General features: G+C 49.3%; 2 protein-coding genes across 2 annotated transcripts in view; one reads left to right on the top strand and one right to left on the bottom strand.

Moving 5' to 3' along the window:
- The window catches only part of LOC132449644 (stonustoxin subunit beta-like), a 148839-nt gene that overhangs the window by 90378 nt on the left and 45276 nt on the right, over positions 1-13185 (top strand). The gene's annotated exons all lie outside the window — the stretch shown is intronic.
- LOC132449645 (uncharacterized) lies at positions 3826-12613 on the bottom strand. The gene is made up of 5 exons (XM_060041403.1): positions 12582-12613; positions 11007-11479; positions 10442-10477; positions 9727-9885; positions 3826-3988 (listed from the first exon to the last, which is right to left on the bottom strand). Exons 2-5 carry the CDS (start codon positions 11468-11470, stop codon positions 3826-3828), a joined length of 822 nt encoding a protein of 273 aa, XP_059897386.1. The 5' UTR covers positions 11471-11479; positions 12582-12613.

The raw sequence follows: 13185 nt of genomic DNA, 5'->3' as shown, positions 1-13185 counted from the left end.
GACAGCGGGGAACAGGCTCCTGTGTGCCACATCCAACTGGGACAGAATATCCTGGCTCCATGGACAGACTAAGAGGGAAGGGTTCGAACACTTGCTGCAACGTGGATAGTCCCATCCCACTAGGTAATAGCGGCTATCCACATCGATCACCTCCCTGACCTTTCTGTATATACCGGAGCTGTTCATTTTTCCCGGAGCATTTTGGGCATTTTAAGGAAATCCCCCACATCCTCATGGGTGCCCAGATGAACAGCCTCTGCCGGTGGTACCACCCAGGCTCAGGACGAGAGGGTTTGGGCTCCAGTGGGGGGTGAAACCAGCAGGCTTCAAATTTCTGCTTCAGCTGACCTGTATGCTCATATAGACACTTGGCAATCCACACCTGATCTGCCGGTTGGATTACTTTCCGAAACTGATCGGGAAGAAAACCTTTCCAAACTACTGGAGTTGGTTTAGGTGGAGTTGCAGTGTGGTATGGCGTGGCACAGCTATTTGAAGGAGGGAGCAGAGATGGAGTTGGCATCGGTGGTAGTAGTGTGGGCTTCGGTGGTGATGGCGTTGGCTTCGATGTTAGGACTGTTGGCTTTTGCATTGATGGCATAACGAATCCTGCATAGTGGACCTGTTGAATATGGTTCAAAAGACCAACAGTACCCTGCACCTTGGCCCCACAGGTGACACACGTCTCCTGAGTATGGTGGTCAGACAGGTGCTCTGAAAAATGTGCTGCCTCCACAAGCTGGTTGCACCCGTAGCACTGCAATTCCTGTCCTGCCACTGATGCCCCTGCCTCCTTGTCTCCTCTCTCTGCCTCTGCCTCTGTGTGGGACCGGGCTCCCCCTGCAACCGTGACTCCTCTCCTTGTCTCTGTGTCTCTTCTCCCTGCCTCTTTGTCTCCTCTCCCTGCCTCTTTGTCTCCTCTCCCTGCCTCTGCCTCTGTGTGGGACCGGGCTCCCCCTGCATCCGTGTCTCCTCTTCCTGCCTCTGAGCCGACTCGGACTCGCCCTGCCTCCGTCTCAACTACTCCTGCCTCACTGGACCCAGCTCCTGATGACAGATCTGCTGGCTGGGGGGGGGGGGGGGGGGGGGGGGGGCACAAAGAGAGGCCATGGTACATACATCTAAGAATCCTACACTACTAGTTTTCTCCAGTTGTTAAAATACATCAGGCATTACTGCAAAAACACTGAAGCCCACCAGAGGAAGAAACAAGCAAACCTGTAAACAATCAGTTAGTAAATAACTCACTTACCTTGTGGAACCCACAGGGGAAAATAATTTCACATACCTTGTGGAAGCCACAGGAGCACTGAAGGCCTTTTTCCATTTCTTGGCCCGGGGCCGTTTGCCAGTCGAGAAGCGGTAAAGGCCCTGGGCATATTTTATACAGAGGTCCCTCCAGTAGCTGTCTGGCTTTCCTGTCTTAGTCATCTGCAAACAGTAAATATAAAACAGGTTAATGTCGAGCTAGGCTATGTGTGTGTACAGACAGACGGAGTGGAGGAAATTATTATAATGTGTGTGTGTGTGTGTGTGTGTGTGTGTGTGTGTTGTGATGGAAAATCTACATGTTGTTACGTTTTTGGTCTATCTATGAACTTAAGTTTTGTTACTATTTTGTGTAATGCATATATTGCCTGCCTTCTGCTCTCCTTTTGGGTCATTTAAAGTGTGAACGTTGGAGGGTTGTGTGATGCATTTTAATTGCCTGCCTGTTCCTATCTTTCCGTGTGTTGTAAATCATCTTCCATGCAATCCTTTGATGTATGGGCCTGTTCCTCGACCCCCTGGCTAGCGTCAACGAAGCCAGAGGGTTACATGGCACGGCCGCTACCCCCTCCAATGGCATCCAGGGCAGCTTCAGTTGTAAAGATAACCATCTGGTACACAAAGGCTTTTGGTTTATTGGGGGAATATCTCACACACACACACACACACACACACACACACAGACACACTGTTAGAACCATCTAGAAGCCAACCGAAGTGAATAAGAACTCATTGATTCAAACACTCAGTGGACTTCTCCCCAGCGTACCTTCAGAGAATGAAGTAACACGCAAAGAGAAGCTCCCATCTGAGGCCTCAGATTATTGTAATGTTTGCCTGTTATGTTGTTTGTTGATGCATGTTGTGATGTATCTTTGTTCGTACTTTTATTACAAATATATATGACCACTTATTGTCAACAGTATTGTGTGCTTTTTTGCATCTAAATATCTCATCTGTCTTAGACGCAAACTCTGATAGAGAAATTGGCGCGACAATTTGGGGGCTCGTCCGGGATACCTAACCTGATGATCACGTGAAAAATCCCTAGGTGTCTGCCAAGTCAGGTCTGAGGATTCGGTCTCAGTCCCAAAGCTCGACCTCGCCTCCAGGTGACTGTAACCAGACTAATGGGGTCGAGGAGGGGGTGTCCGTGGGGGATGGAGTAGGGGTATTCAGTACGGTATCCAAAGGAAAAATAATTCGAGCAGGTGAGATCACAATACTGTTTAAAGCTTCCAAATAAAATCCGTTACAGGAACGGTATATAAATGTTTCGGTAAACGTAAACTTATATCTGAACTTAGGCCTCGTTCAAGGAAACTCTGTTATAGGGACATACGGTAAAGCTCCGGTTCCGTCGATATATATAGGAAGATATATAGGTAACAGAAAGGGCAGCTAGAGTCTGTCAGGGGAACGGGAAAAAGGGAAACCCGTTGAAGCGCGGTTGGTGTTTTATATATATAGATAAATAATAATAATAGGCATTCATTAATATGTATATGTGTGTAGTAACAAGGAGGTTTCGGGGATATTAGATAATTTGTTAAATAATAACTAATAGTGTGTATGGATCTAAAAATGTATAATAGATCGGGAGAAACATAGTGAAATATTGGTATAAACTGGGCTTAAACGTTTTAGCTTAAACGGTTGTTGGGGCCAGGATAGAGAAAAAAAATCAGCCAGGGACAGAGAGCGTAGAGAGTGTATGAATTTTTTATCTCGATTTCACCCGAGATGTAGACCCGGACCTGGACTGCACCGGCGGACCGCAGGAAAGTGGGGAAGCACAGAGGCAGGCCTGCTTTCATTGTGGCGTCATGGATCCTTGGTTCAACGATTCTCCCAAAAGAATCGACAAAGACAATGGAAGGGCCGGCCGGCAGTTCGCACCTTCCCGTGAAGTGACTGTGAATCATCCAAGAGGCAGAGGTGAAGGGGGGCATTCGCATTGACGGGACGCAGGAGCAGGCCAGGTCCAAGGAGGAGGTATGAGCACCATAACACAAACACAACGCACGCAAGCACCACATCCAAATGATTGTTGTATGGTTCTCACAAGCCTTACGCGACCTGATCAGCTAAATGTAATATTATATATGGTTATTATATATAGTTATTATATATGGTTATAGAAAAAAACGGGCTATTGTAGAATGGTCAACCATATCACACAGCCATGACATGACCCCAACTGACCCAGACTAACCCCGACTGACCCCCGACTGACAACGTGACGGGGACAACAGAAGTGTATTGCCTAATATTGAAAATGCAGATTTTTATATTATGATATTTTGTTAATGTTTTATGGCCAAAATGGCAACAAGGTGAATTGACGAACGTATGAGAGTGATTGGAAGAAGTATGTGTTATGGAAGGAGAAGAGATAGATGAGAACGGAAGGCAAGACAAGATAAGGAAAGGGGTGGGGAGAAAGATAACCCATCTGCATCGAGTTTTGTTCAAATAGATCCGGACCTGGACAACGCTCCTCCTTCTCCTGCTTTCAGCCCGACCAGTGGCCCAATACAGTGCAAATACCCCACGTCACGACTCCTCTACATCAGACTTTATGAAGTTACAGACCATGGGAGGCCCACCTGAAGAGCTACGGACCGGTCTGCTGGACGACACAAGGAGACAGTCCAGCAGGACCAACAGCACCAGAGTGGTGGCCTCCACGGTGCCTGTGTAGCCACATTGAAGTGGCCTGAACATTGAGACAAAGGAGGGTCCCAGAGACGGGAGAGACGTGGGGACAGGCACTTCAAAGGACAGCCTGTGATGCGGATATGAGGCAGGAAGCAGAGAGAGAGGTGGAGGCGTGTCCAGGCGGATGGAGAGAAGAGCAGTGTACGGAAAGTATCGCACTAGACACAGCATTCACACATATTACAAGAGAAAGATCTAATGTGTAACTAGGACTGTGTATAAATTGTGTGATCATTTCTTACATCTGAAAGGTTTGAAAGTCATCAGGAAAAGTGGTTTGAAGAAACATAGACAAGTAGAAAAGTTTAAGGTTAAAGAAATGTGTTAGACAGAGTTCAAATGTACGACAGCAGTAGAATTCATTAAGGCACAAAACGTTAAAATTGAACCCCAAAAAGCATAACCATGATGTATGCTACAATGTTTTTCAGAATTAAAGTAGAAGGTTTTTGGTGCGCTCGCAACAGCAAGCCATGCTTACAGGCCTGGGCTTTCCCTTATTATGGTCAATTGACACATGGGAAAGTCCATGCGTCAAGAGGGGGGATGGGGAGCCCACAACAACAACCTTGGGTATACCAAAGCAAACCAAAGGAAATAATTACTAAAAAAAAAAAATTAAACAAACCCAATGTATGTCCCTCAGAGACATCATGAAGGACAATGGGAAAGAGAAGAGGAATACCGTTTAAATGTTGGGTTATACTGTGTGTTATTAATACTGACTGGATTGACAATTAATGTTTTAGAGTAGTAAACATTAAGTGCTTGCCAACTACTCATGTGTTTGTATCACGGAAGCAGCATTAAGGACACATCAAATAAGAATATTTTTGTTTAGAAATGTTTTTAAAAGGTAGCCTTGTTTCTTTGTTTTAGTTTTTTTTCTGTTTTTATTTTTATGACTTTTGAATATATGGAAACAGATGACTTGATTGTGATGTTAGGTGATTTTATGCTACCTTCTGTAAAAGCGAACGGTGGTATAAATATCTGTACTTGGAGGCCATGGTCGGACACAGTAGATTATGAACATATGCATGTTGTGAATAAGTGATCATTTTAATCCTAAAGGTTGCATCATTTTGTGATTATAAAATAATCAAAGGGGGGATTGTGATGGTAAATCTACATGTTATGTTCAGGGTCTTATAAAATGTAATTCTTAGTGTTTCATGTGATGTAATCTGGTTTCACATCCCGTTTCCGTATTGTATGTAGTTTGGTTTGGGCCTGTTTTACTCGACCCCCTGGGGAGCGTAGAGAAGCAAAGGGTGATAAGGAACAGCCTCAACCACCTTCTTAACCTCTGAAGAAACTTCAATCCATAGATTAACATCTGGTTAACAAAGGTTTTTGGTTTATTGGGGCCAACTGCCCTCAAGGATCCGATCTAAGTGTATAAAAGCTCCTGACTTTAGCTACTCAGTGGACTTCTCCCCAGCGTACCTTCAGAGAATGAAGTACCACGCAAAGAGAAGCTCCCATCTGAGGCCTCAGATTATTGTAATGTTTGCCTGTTTTGTTTGTTGATGCATGTTGTGATGTATCTTTGTTCGTACTTTTATTACAAATATATATGATCATTAATTGTCAACAGTATTGTGTGCTTTTTTGCATCTAAATATCTCATCTGTCTTAGACGCAAACTCTGATAGAGAAATTGCCGCGACACCGTTTTTAGTCATTCACAGAGTGGTCTTACCTCATCCTCATCGTCATCCGCTTATCCGGGGTCGGGTCGCGGGGGGAGCAGCTCAAGCAGGGGGCCCCAGACTTCCCTTTCCCGGGCCACATTGACCAGCTCTGACGGGGGGATCCCGAGGCGTTCCCAGGCCAGTGTTGAGATATAATCTCTCCACCTAGTCCTGGGTCTTCCCCGAGGTCTCCTCCCCACTGGACGTGCCTGAAACACCTCCCAAGGAAGGCGCCCAGTGGGCATCCTTACCAGATGCCCGAACCACCTCAGCTGACTCCTTTCTAAGTAAAGGAGCAGCGGCTCTAATCCGAGTTCCTCACGGATGGCTGAGCTTCTCACCCTATCCCTAAGGGAGACGCCAGCCATCCTTCTGAGAAAACTCATCTCGGCCGCTTGTACCCGCGATCTCGTCCTTTCGGTCATCACCCAGCCCTCATGACCATAGGTGAGGATAGGAACGAAGATCGACCGGTAGATCGAGAGCTTTGCCTTGCGGCTCAGCTCTCTTTTCGTTACAACGGTGCGGTAAAGCGAACGCAATACCGCCCCCGCTGCTCCGATTCTCCGGCCAATCTCACGCTCCATAGTACCCTCACTCGCGAACAAGACCCCGAGGTACTTGAACTCCTTCACTTGGGCTAAGGACTCATTTCCTACCCGGAGTAAGCAATCCACCGGTTTCCTGCTAAGTGTCATGGCCTCAGATTTAGCGGTGCTGATCCTCATCCCAGCCGCTTCACACTCGGCCGCCAGCCGATCCAGTGAGTGCTGAAGGTCACAGGCCGATGATCCAATGAGGACCACATCATCTGCAAAAAGCAGTGACGAGATCCTCAGACCACCGAACTGCAACCCCTCCCCACCACGACTATGCCTCGATATCCTGTCCATGTATATCACAAACAGGATTGGTGACAAGGCGCAGCCCTGGCGGAGACCAGCACCCACTGAGAACGAAACTGACTGGCTGCCGAGAACACGAACACAGCTCTCGCTTTGGGAGTACAAAGATTGGATGGCCCTGAGGATAGACCCCCTTACCCCATACTCCCGCAGCACCTCCCACAGTTTCTCCCGGGGGACCCGGTCATACGCCTTCTCCAGATCCACAAAACACATGTAGACCGGATGGGCATACCCCCAGGCCCCCTCCAGGATCCTTGCGAGAGTGAAGAGCTGGTCCATAGTTCCACGTCCGGGGCGAAAACCGCATTGTTCCTCTTCAATCTGAGGTTCGACGATCGGCCGAACCCTCCTTTCCAGCACCTTGGAGTAGACTTTACCAGGGAGGCTGAGAAGTGTGATACCCCGGTAATTGGCACACACTCTCTGGTCCCCCTTTTTGAACAGGGGAACCACCACCCCGGTTTGCCACTCCTTTGGCACTGTACCCGACTCCCACGCGATGTTGAATAGGCGTGTCAACCATGACAGCCCCTCAACACCCAGAGCCTTTAGCATTTCTGGCTGGATCTCATCAATCCCTGGGGCTTTGCCACTGCGGAGATGTTTGACTACCTCAGTGACCTCCACCAGGGAAATTGACGACGACACACCATCAACCTCGAGCTCTGCCTCCAACATAGAGGGCGTGTTATTCGGATTCAGGAGTTCCTCAAAGTGTTCCTTCCAACGTCCGACGACCTCCTCAGTTGAGGTCAACAGAGTCCCATCCTTACTGTACACAGCTTGGATGGTTCCCCGTTTCCCCCTCCTGAGGTGCCGGATAGTCTTCCAGAAACACTTTGGTGCCGACCGAAAGTCCTTCTCCATGGCCTCTCCGAACTTCTCCCACACCCGCTGCTTAGCCTCCGACACGGCAGCCGCTGCAGCCCTTCGAGCCTGTCGGTACCCTGCAACCGAGTCAGGAGTCCTCCAGGATATCATATCCCGGAAGGCCTCCTTCTTCAGTCGGACGGCTTCCCTGACCACCGGTGTCCACCACGGTGTCCGAGGGTTACCGCCCCTTGAGGAGCCCAAGACCCTGAGGCCACAGCTAGCCACCGCAGCTTCAGCAATGGAGGCTTTGAACACCGCCCACTCCGGCTCAATGCCCCCAACCTCCACAGGAATGCCAGAAAAGCTCCGCCGGAGGTGTGAGTTGAAGATACCTAGGACGGGGGCCTCCTCCAGACGTTCCCAGTTAACAACACAAATGAAAAGATTATCCATGGAATAGTCCCTTCCATTTTGGTGGAAAACTTTCAAATTCTTCTGTAAAATATTAGCAGTGATACATCCTTTTAGAAGTTCACGTGAATGTAAAAGCTCCAAGGTGGATAGGCAATCTTCATATATTGTATTTATTTTCTAGCTCAAAGCCAAAAAAAAGCCAAAAAAAGTAGGTCCAATCCCGTAATATCCTCTGCAGCACTGGGACTTTAGCTACAAAACGATTTATATGGTTTGAGATTTTCTGGATGTGTCGAAACCCGTCAATATAGGGCAGGATCTGCTGAGTGGTCAGGTCCCATTGGGATTTAATAAAGTGGTCTTTTTTATCTTTAGCAAACACTGGAACATCATATTCTTGCACTATTGGTGGATCTTTGCATTGCTCTATGAGCTTCAGGTGTATCGTGTGGGACCTAATCGCGATCTTGAAAGACCCAGATGCTCCGATGCCCTTGGTGTGGACCAGGGTTCCCTTTTCCAGCATCTTCTGATGGCGACCTTGATGCACCATCAGAAGCTTATAATAATCAAAAGAACAATTAAAGTGGCACAGATACACTGATTGTAGTAAGGCAGACACATTGACTTCAGAAAGATATTGACCATTTTAATAGACAGACATACTACATAATGTTTATAACATTGTAACCAGAGAAACTCCGCTTCGCTCTTTGGAAGCGGACACGGCTTTGACGATCAGATCGCTTTCTTTGGGGTAGATTTCTTGCTGAAATAATTGTTTTAATCCAACAGGAAAAGGTTTGCTTAACAAAGCATGGAACATGAGATTTACCTGTCGAAAGAACAAAACTGCCTCTCCAAAGTAGCAGCAGCAGTAGTAGTAGACACTTCCTCAAGCTGGAAGCTCTTTGAGATTTTCTGGATATGTCGAAACCCGTCAATATAGGGCAGGATCTGCTGAGTGGTCAGGTCCCATTGGGATTTAATAAAGTGGTCTTTTTTATCTTTAGCAAACACTGGAACATCATATTCTTGCACTTCTTGGCAATTATGCATTCTTTGCATGATCAATTTATTTCAAAAACTCAATCATTACAGTGTCATTAATTTGCTGTCCTTTTTTCTCTTGCCGTTTGTTTGTTCTAACCCTCAGCCCCAGCCCCGGCCCCAATACCGGCCCTGAAGCTCATAGAGCAACGCAAAGATCCACCAATAGTGCAAGAATACGATGTTCCAGTGTTTGCTAAAGGCAAAGACCAGCAAAGAGGAGGAGGAGGAGGAGGAGGAGGAGTCTTCGTCCTCGGAGGAGGAAGCCACAGTCACGGAGGAGGAAGCCCTGGCCCCGGCCCCGGCCACAGCCACGGCCACGGAGGAGGAGGAAGCCCTGGCCCCGGCCACAGCCACAGCCACGGCCCCGGCCCCTGAGGAGCAGGGGCCGGGATTGAAGATGTTCTCAGAGAAGCAAGCAACAAAGTACATCTTCCTCGGCTCTGTGACGTAGGAAGAGAAGCGCTGGGGAGGTACTATGTTCCTCTTGGATCTTGTAGCGTCCCTGGATTTGCTTGACTGATAAGGGGCAATCGTCTTTCGTCTTTCCTCCTCCTCCAAAGGAGGAGGAAGAGAAGGATGGAGGAGGCACCAGGGATGTGGAGTGGGATGGATTAGTTCATCAATAATTTTACAAATCTTTACCAAGTGTATAACCAATGAGGAAATGCGGTCATGCAAAAGTGGTGTTAATTATGTTCGTTTTTCACGCAGTCGGCCTCACGGGTGTTGCTGTCCCTGCTCAAAGGGAAGAGCAGGGGCTCAACACGGAGGAAGTTGAGGTTTGGGACCTCCATGGGTAAGAAATAACACATTGTGTATTTGTGCAGGTGTGTCAAGTGTTTTCACGCTACCTCATCGCCTGGGCCCGCACCATTGTGGGGGCCCCGGGGAGCCCGTCAGCCCACAGCACGGTGAGGCGTGCGCTGGCCTGCGTGGAGCCGGCGCTGTTCTCGGCGATGCACTGGTAGATGGCGTCGTCCTCCTGGCTGATGCCGTAGATGGTCAGCGTGCTGCGGGAGAGAGAGACACGGAGAGATCACAGCTGCAGCCGGGCCTCTATCACAGCTACATGTGTTGCATCTTTACAGACACTTACCTTGAGGAGTATGGGAAATACCTCTTCTGCCCAGAAGGGACAAAGAAGATGAGGGAGAATAAAGGCCAAGGAGGACCTGGCCAAGTGCCAGCTCCTGGCCAAGGCAAAGATCCCCTCTCTACTCGGTGAGTCTGCTCTCTCTCTCTCTCTCTTTTCTGTGCCATAAAAGCTTAAAGTCTCATTGTCCTTTCCTATCTTTAACTCATTACAGCGGACATGAAAGCGGCGGCCCCCAGGGACCCAAAGACCCGCTGCAGATTCTTTGGGTACCTGGTGGCCTACCTCTCATCTATTTACGGGCACAGGTCGGGGGTGCTGACCAGAATGAGGGTGAAGGAGGTCCAGGACGCCATCGGGGACAGTGAGAAGGGCTACCTCATTAATGTAAGTATCCTTTTACTCACCTTGGGTCCTTTTCTACAGGCCCCAAGTTGAGGGGGGGGGGGGGGGTGGCTCTGTTGCACACTTACGAATTGGCTGACATCTCTGCCTCCTGTCTTTGTCTTCTGCAGGTCATGGAGCACAAGACCGTGAGGAAGTTTGGGGTGGCCCAGGTCTATCTGGAGGCAGACGAGTACGGGTGGTGCAGGGAGTGGCTCCGCCTGCGGCTGCGCTCCGTGCCCCAGAACTCAAACTTTTTCACGTCCTTTGTAAGGGGGGAGCCAAAGGACCTCATAAAGTACTTCCGTCAAGCTTGGGGGGAGATGGGCCTCCCCGGGTCCCCAAGCTTGACGGACATCCATTCAGCCGTGGCCACATACGTGAGTATCAAAAACACATGATAAGGAATTGGTCAATTTGGTGCATTTTGCTTCCGTTACACACATTCGATGCAAACACATTCTTGTTTGTAAATGCCCCTCTTTTTCTTTGTTTGTAGAACTTCGACTCAGAGATCGACAGGAGGGACCTCTTTATCTGCCTGGCACAGCAGGAGCCCTCATCCGATTCCTCCTCCTCGCTCTCCCCCGTTCCTGCTGCTGCTGGCTCCTCCTTCTCCTCCTCCTCCCCTGCTCCTGCTGGCTCCTCCTCCTCCTCCCCTGCTCCTGCTGGCTCCTCCTCCTCCTCCCCTGCTCCTGCTGGCTCCTCCTCCCCTGCCCTCGCTCCTGCTGGCTCCTCCTCCCCTGCTCCTCCTCCTCCTCCTCAAGCTTCTGATGGCGACCTTGATGCGGGTCCTCTCTACATCGTAGCCAGAGAAACGCTTTTGTAGGGCTTGTGCGAAACGTCACCTTTGGGGGTTTGAAGGGGTAGTCTGGCGTGAAAGCGATGTCCAGGAAGAAGACTCCTCCCTCGTACACGGAGCCCGGGGGTCCCAGGATGGTGGAGTGCCACTCATAGATGTTGTCTCCCTTGGGCCCGGCGCTGCAATTTGGCGGAGGGTCCAGTGTGATGTCTGCCAATTCCTTCTGAATCCTTTTGGCACTGGTGGACAGTAACTTGGAGGTCTTGTTCATGCTGGCTTTGCTTTCCCGTTTCTTGCAAGGAGTGCAGGAGCCCATTGAGCTGTTCTGGTAGTCTGGTAGTCGCTGACAAATTAACAACACAAATGAAAAGTGTTGCGTTAGACATTTCAATATTCACCGGAGAAAAACACACACAACCGTGATCTTCGTTCTCTGGGTGACCAGATTACATTTTAAACACGTGCAAGGGTTTAAAATGAGCTTCAGGTGTATCGTGTTGGACTCGTCTATTGGTAAGGTGCATGCCCCGTGGTCGCGTTGAGCTGTTCTCTGCGATGCACTGGTGGTCGCACCCGCGGTCGTATTGCGATGGTCGGCCGTGATCTTCGTTCTCTGGGTGACCAGAACACACAAACAATAAAGAACCCAAACCCGTTAACCCCACTTTACCTAATAACACAACAAGTTATACAAAGACAATAAAACCCCTTTTCCCCAAACATTATGAATGTTTGGGAAAAAAATCCTACTTTCTTCTGAGGCACACTTGGTGAGTGGGGCTTCAGTTTGTAATGTAAACTAGATTTATTTTAACACAGACTCCCCGGGGGTAGGAGTCGCCTTATTTTTTAGCTCATAGCCAAAAAAGAGCAGGACTCCAAGGCTCCAGGCGTCGACGGCAGGCCCGTAGCCCGTGGTGGCAGCGCGGGTGAACACCTCGGGGGCCAGGTAGGACGGGGTCCCACACAGGGTCCGGGACAACGTCTACCCCTCCAGAATCTTGGACTGGTTGAAATCTGTGACCTTAATGAGACAGGTCTTTGCCTGAGAAGCCAATAGATTATTCTCGGGTTTCAGATCTCTGTGGATGATGCCATTCCTGTGGAGGTACTCCACTGCCATCAGCATCTGGTAGAAGTAGAGTTTAGCCACAGCCTCATCCAGGCCTTGTCCCGCCTTCACCCTGTTAAACAGCTCTCCCCCCTCCATCAGCTCCAGGACAATGTCTGTCTGGTAGAAGTCCTCTGTTTTGATCAGACATGGCATCATATTCATCATATTCTTGCACTATTGGTGGATCTTTCCGTTGCTCTATGAGCTTCAGGTGTATCGTGTGGGACCTAATCGCGATCTTGAAAGACCCAGATGCTCCGATGCCCTTGGTGTGGACCAGGGTTCCCTTTTCCAGCAAGCTTCTGATGGCGACCTTGATGCGGGTCCTCTCCACATCGTAGCCAGAGAAACTCTGCTTCGCTCTTTGGATTCTTTCAATTCACATTGATTTTGTAAAAGTTGCCAACTCTTGTGTCCATATTGCGATGGTCGGCCGTGATCTATTATTATTATTCGGCCGTGATCTATTATTATTATTCCTCAGGTCGGCCCCCGTTAATTTTCTTCTAAGTAATTCTCTTCACGGAGGCCTTTTTGTTGTTGTTCTTCTTGGCTTTCTTTGGGGTAGCCTTCTTGACGGCGCGCGCCGGCCCTCACTTTCATTACGCCGCGGGGTTTCGTAGGACCCTCTGACTCGCGCATGCGTTAGACTCCTTGGTCCGTGTTTCAAGACGGGTCGGGTGGGTAGCCGACATCGCCGCTGACCCCTTGCGCCGAGTGTACGTGAGCCGGTCCCCGCCCTGAACGACGCGACGCGGTTGAGACGCACTGAGGACAGTCCGTCCCGGTTGACAGTCACGCCGGGGGCGAGGGGGCCCCTTGTTGGTGTCCATATTTCGATGGTCGGCCGTGATCTTCGTTCTCTGGGTTACTGGGTTAAACTCGCTTGGCGTAGGGTTTTTAGCCAGGCATTGGAG

This window comes from Gadus macrocephalus, chromosome 21 (genome assembly GCF_031168955.1).
Source record: "Gadus macrocephalus chromosome 21, ASM3116895v1".
Classification (NCBI taxonomy): Eukaryota; Metazoa; Chordata; class Actinopteri; order Gadiformes; family Gadidae; genus Gadus; species Gadus macrocephalus.
Note: the sequence above shows the minus strand (reverse complement) of the source record. Positions and strands in the feature narration are given on the sequence as shown.

Coding starts and splice junctions, on each gene's coding strand:
- LOC132449645 (XM_060041403.1), bottom strand. CDS start 11,470: ATGGGCTCCTGCACTCCTTGCAAGAAACGGGAAAGCAAAGCCAGCATG. Junction 10,478..11,006: donor AGCCAGCAGGAGCAGGGGAG/GAGGAGGAGGAG, acceptor CATGACCTGCAG/AAGACAAAGACAGGAGGCAG. Junction 9,886..10,441: donor GCAGAGATGTCAGCCAATTC/GTAAGTGTGCAA, acceptor TCTCTCCCGCAG/CACGCTGACCATCTACGGCA.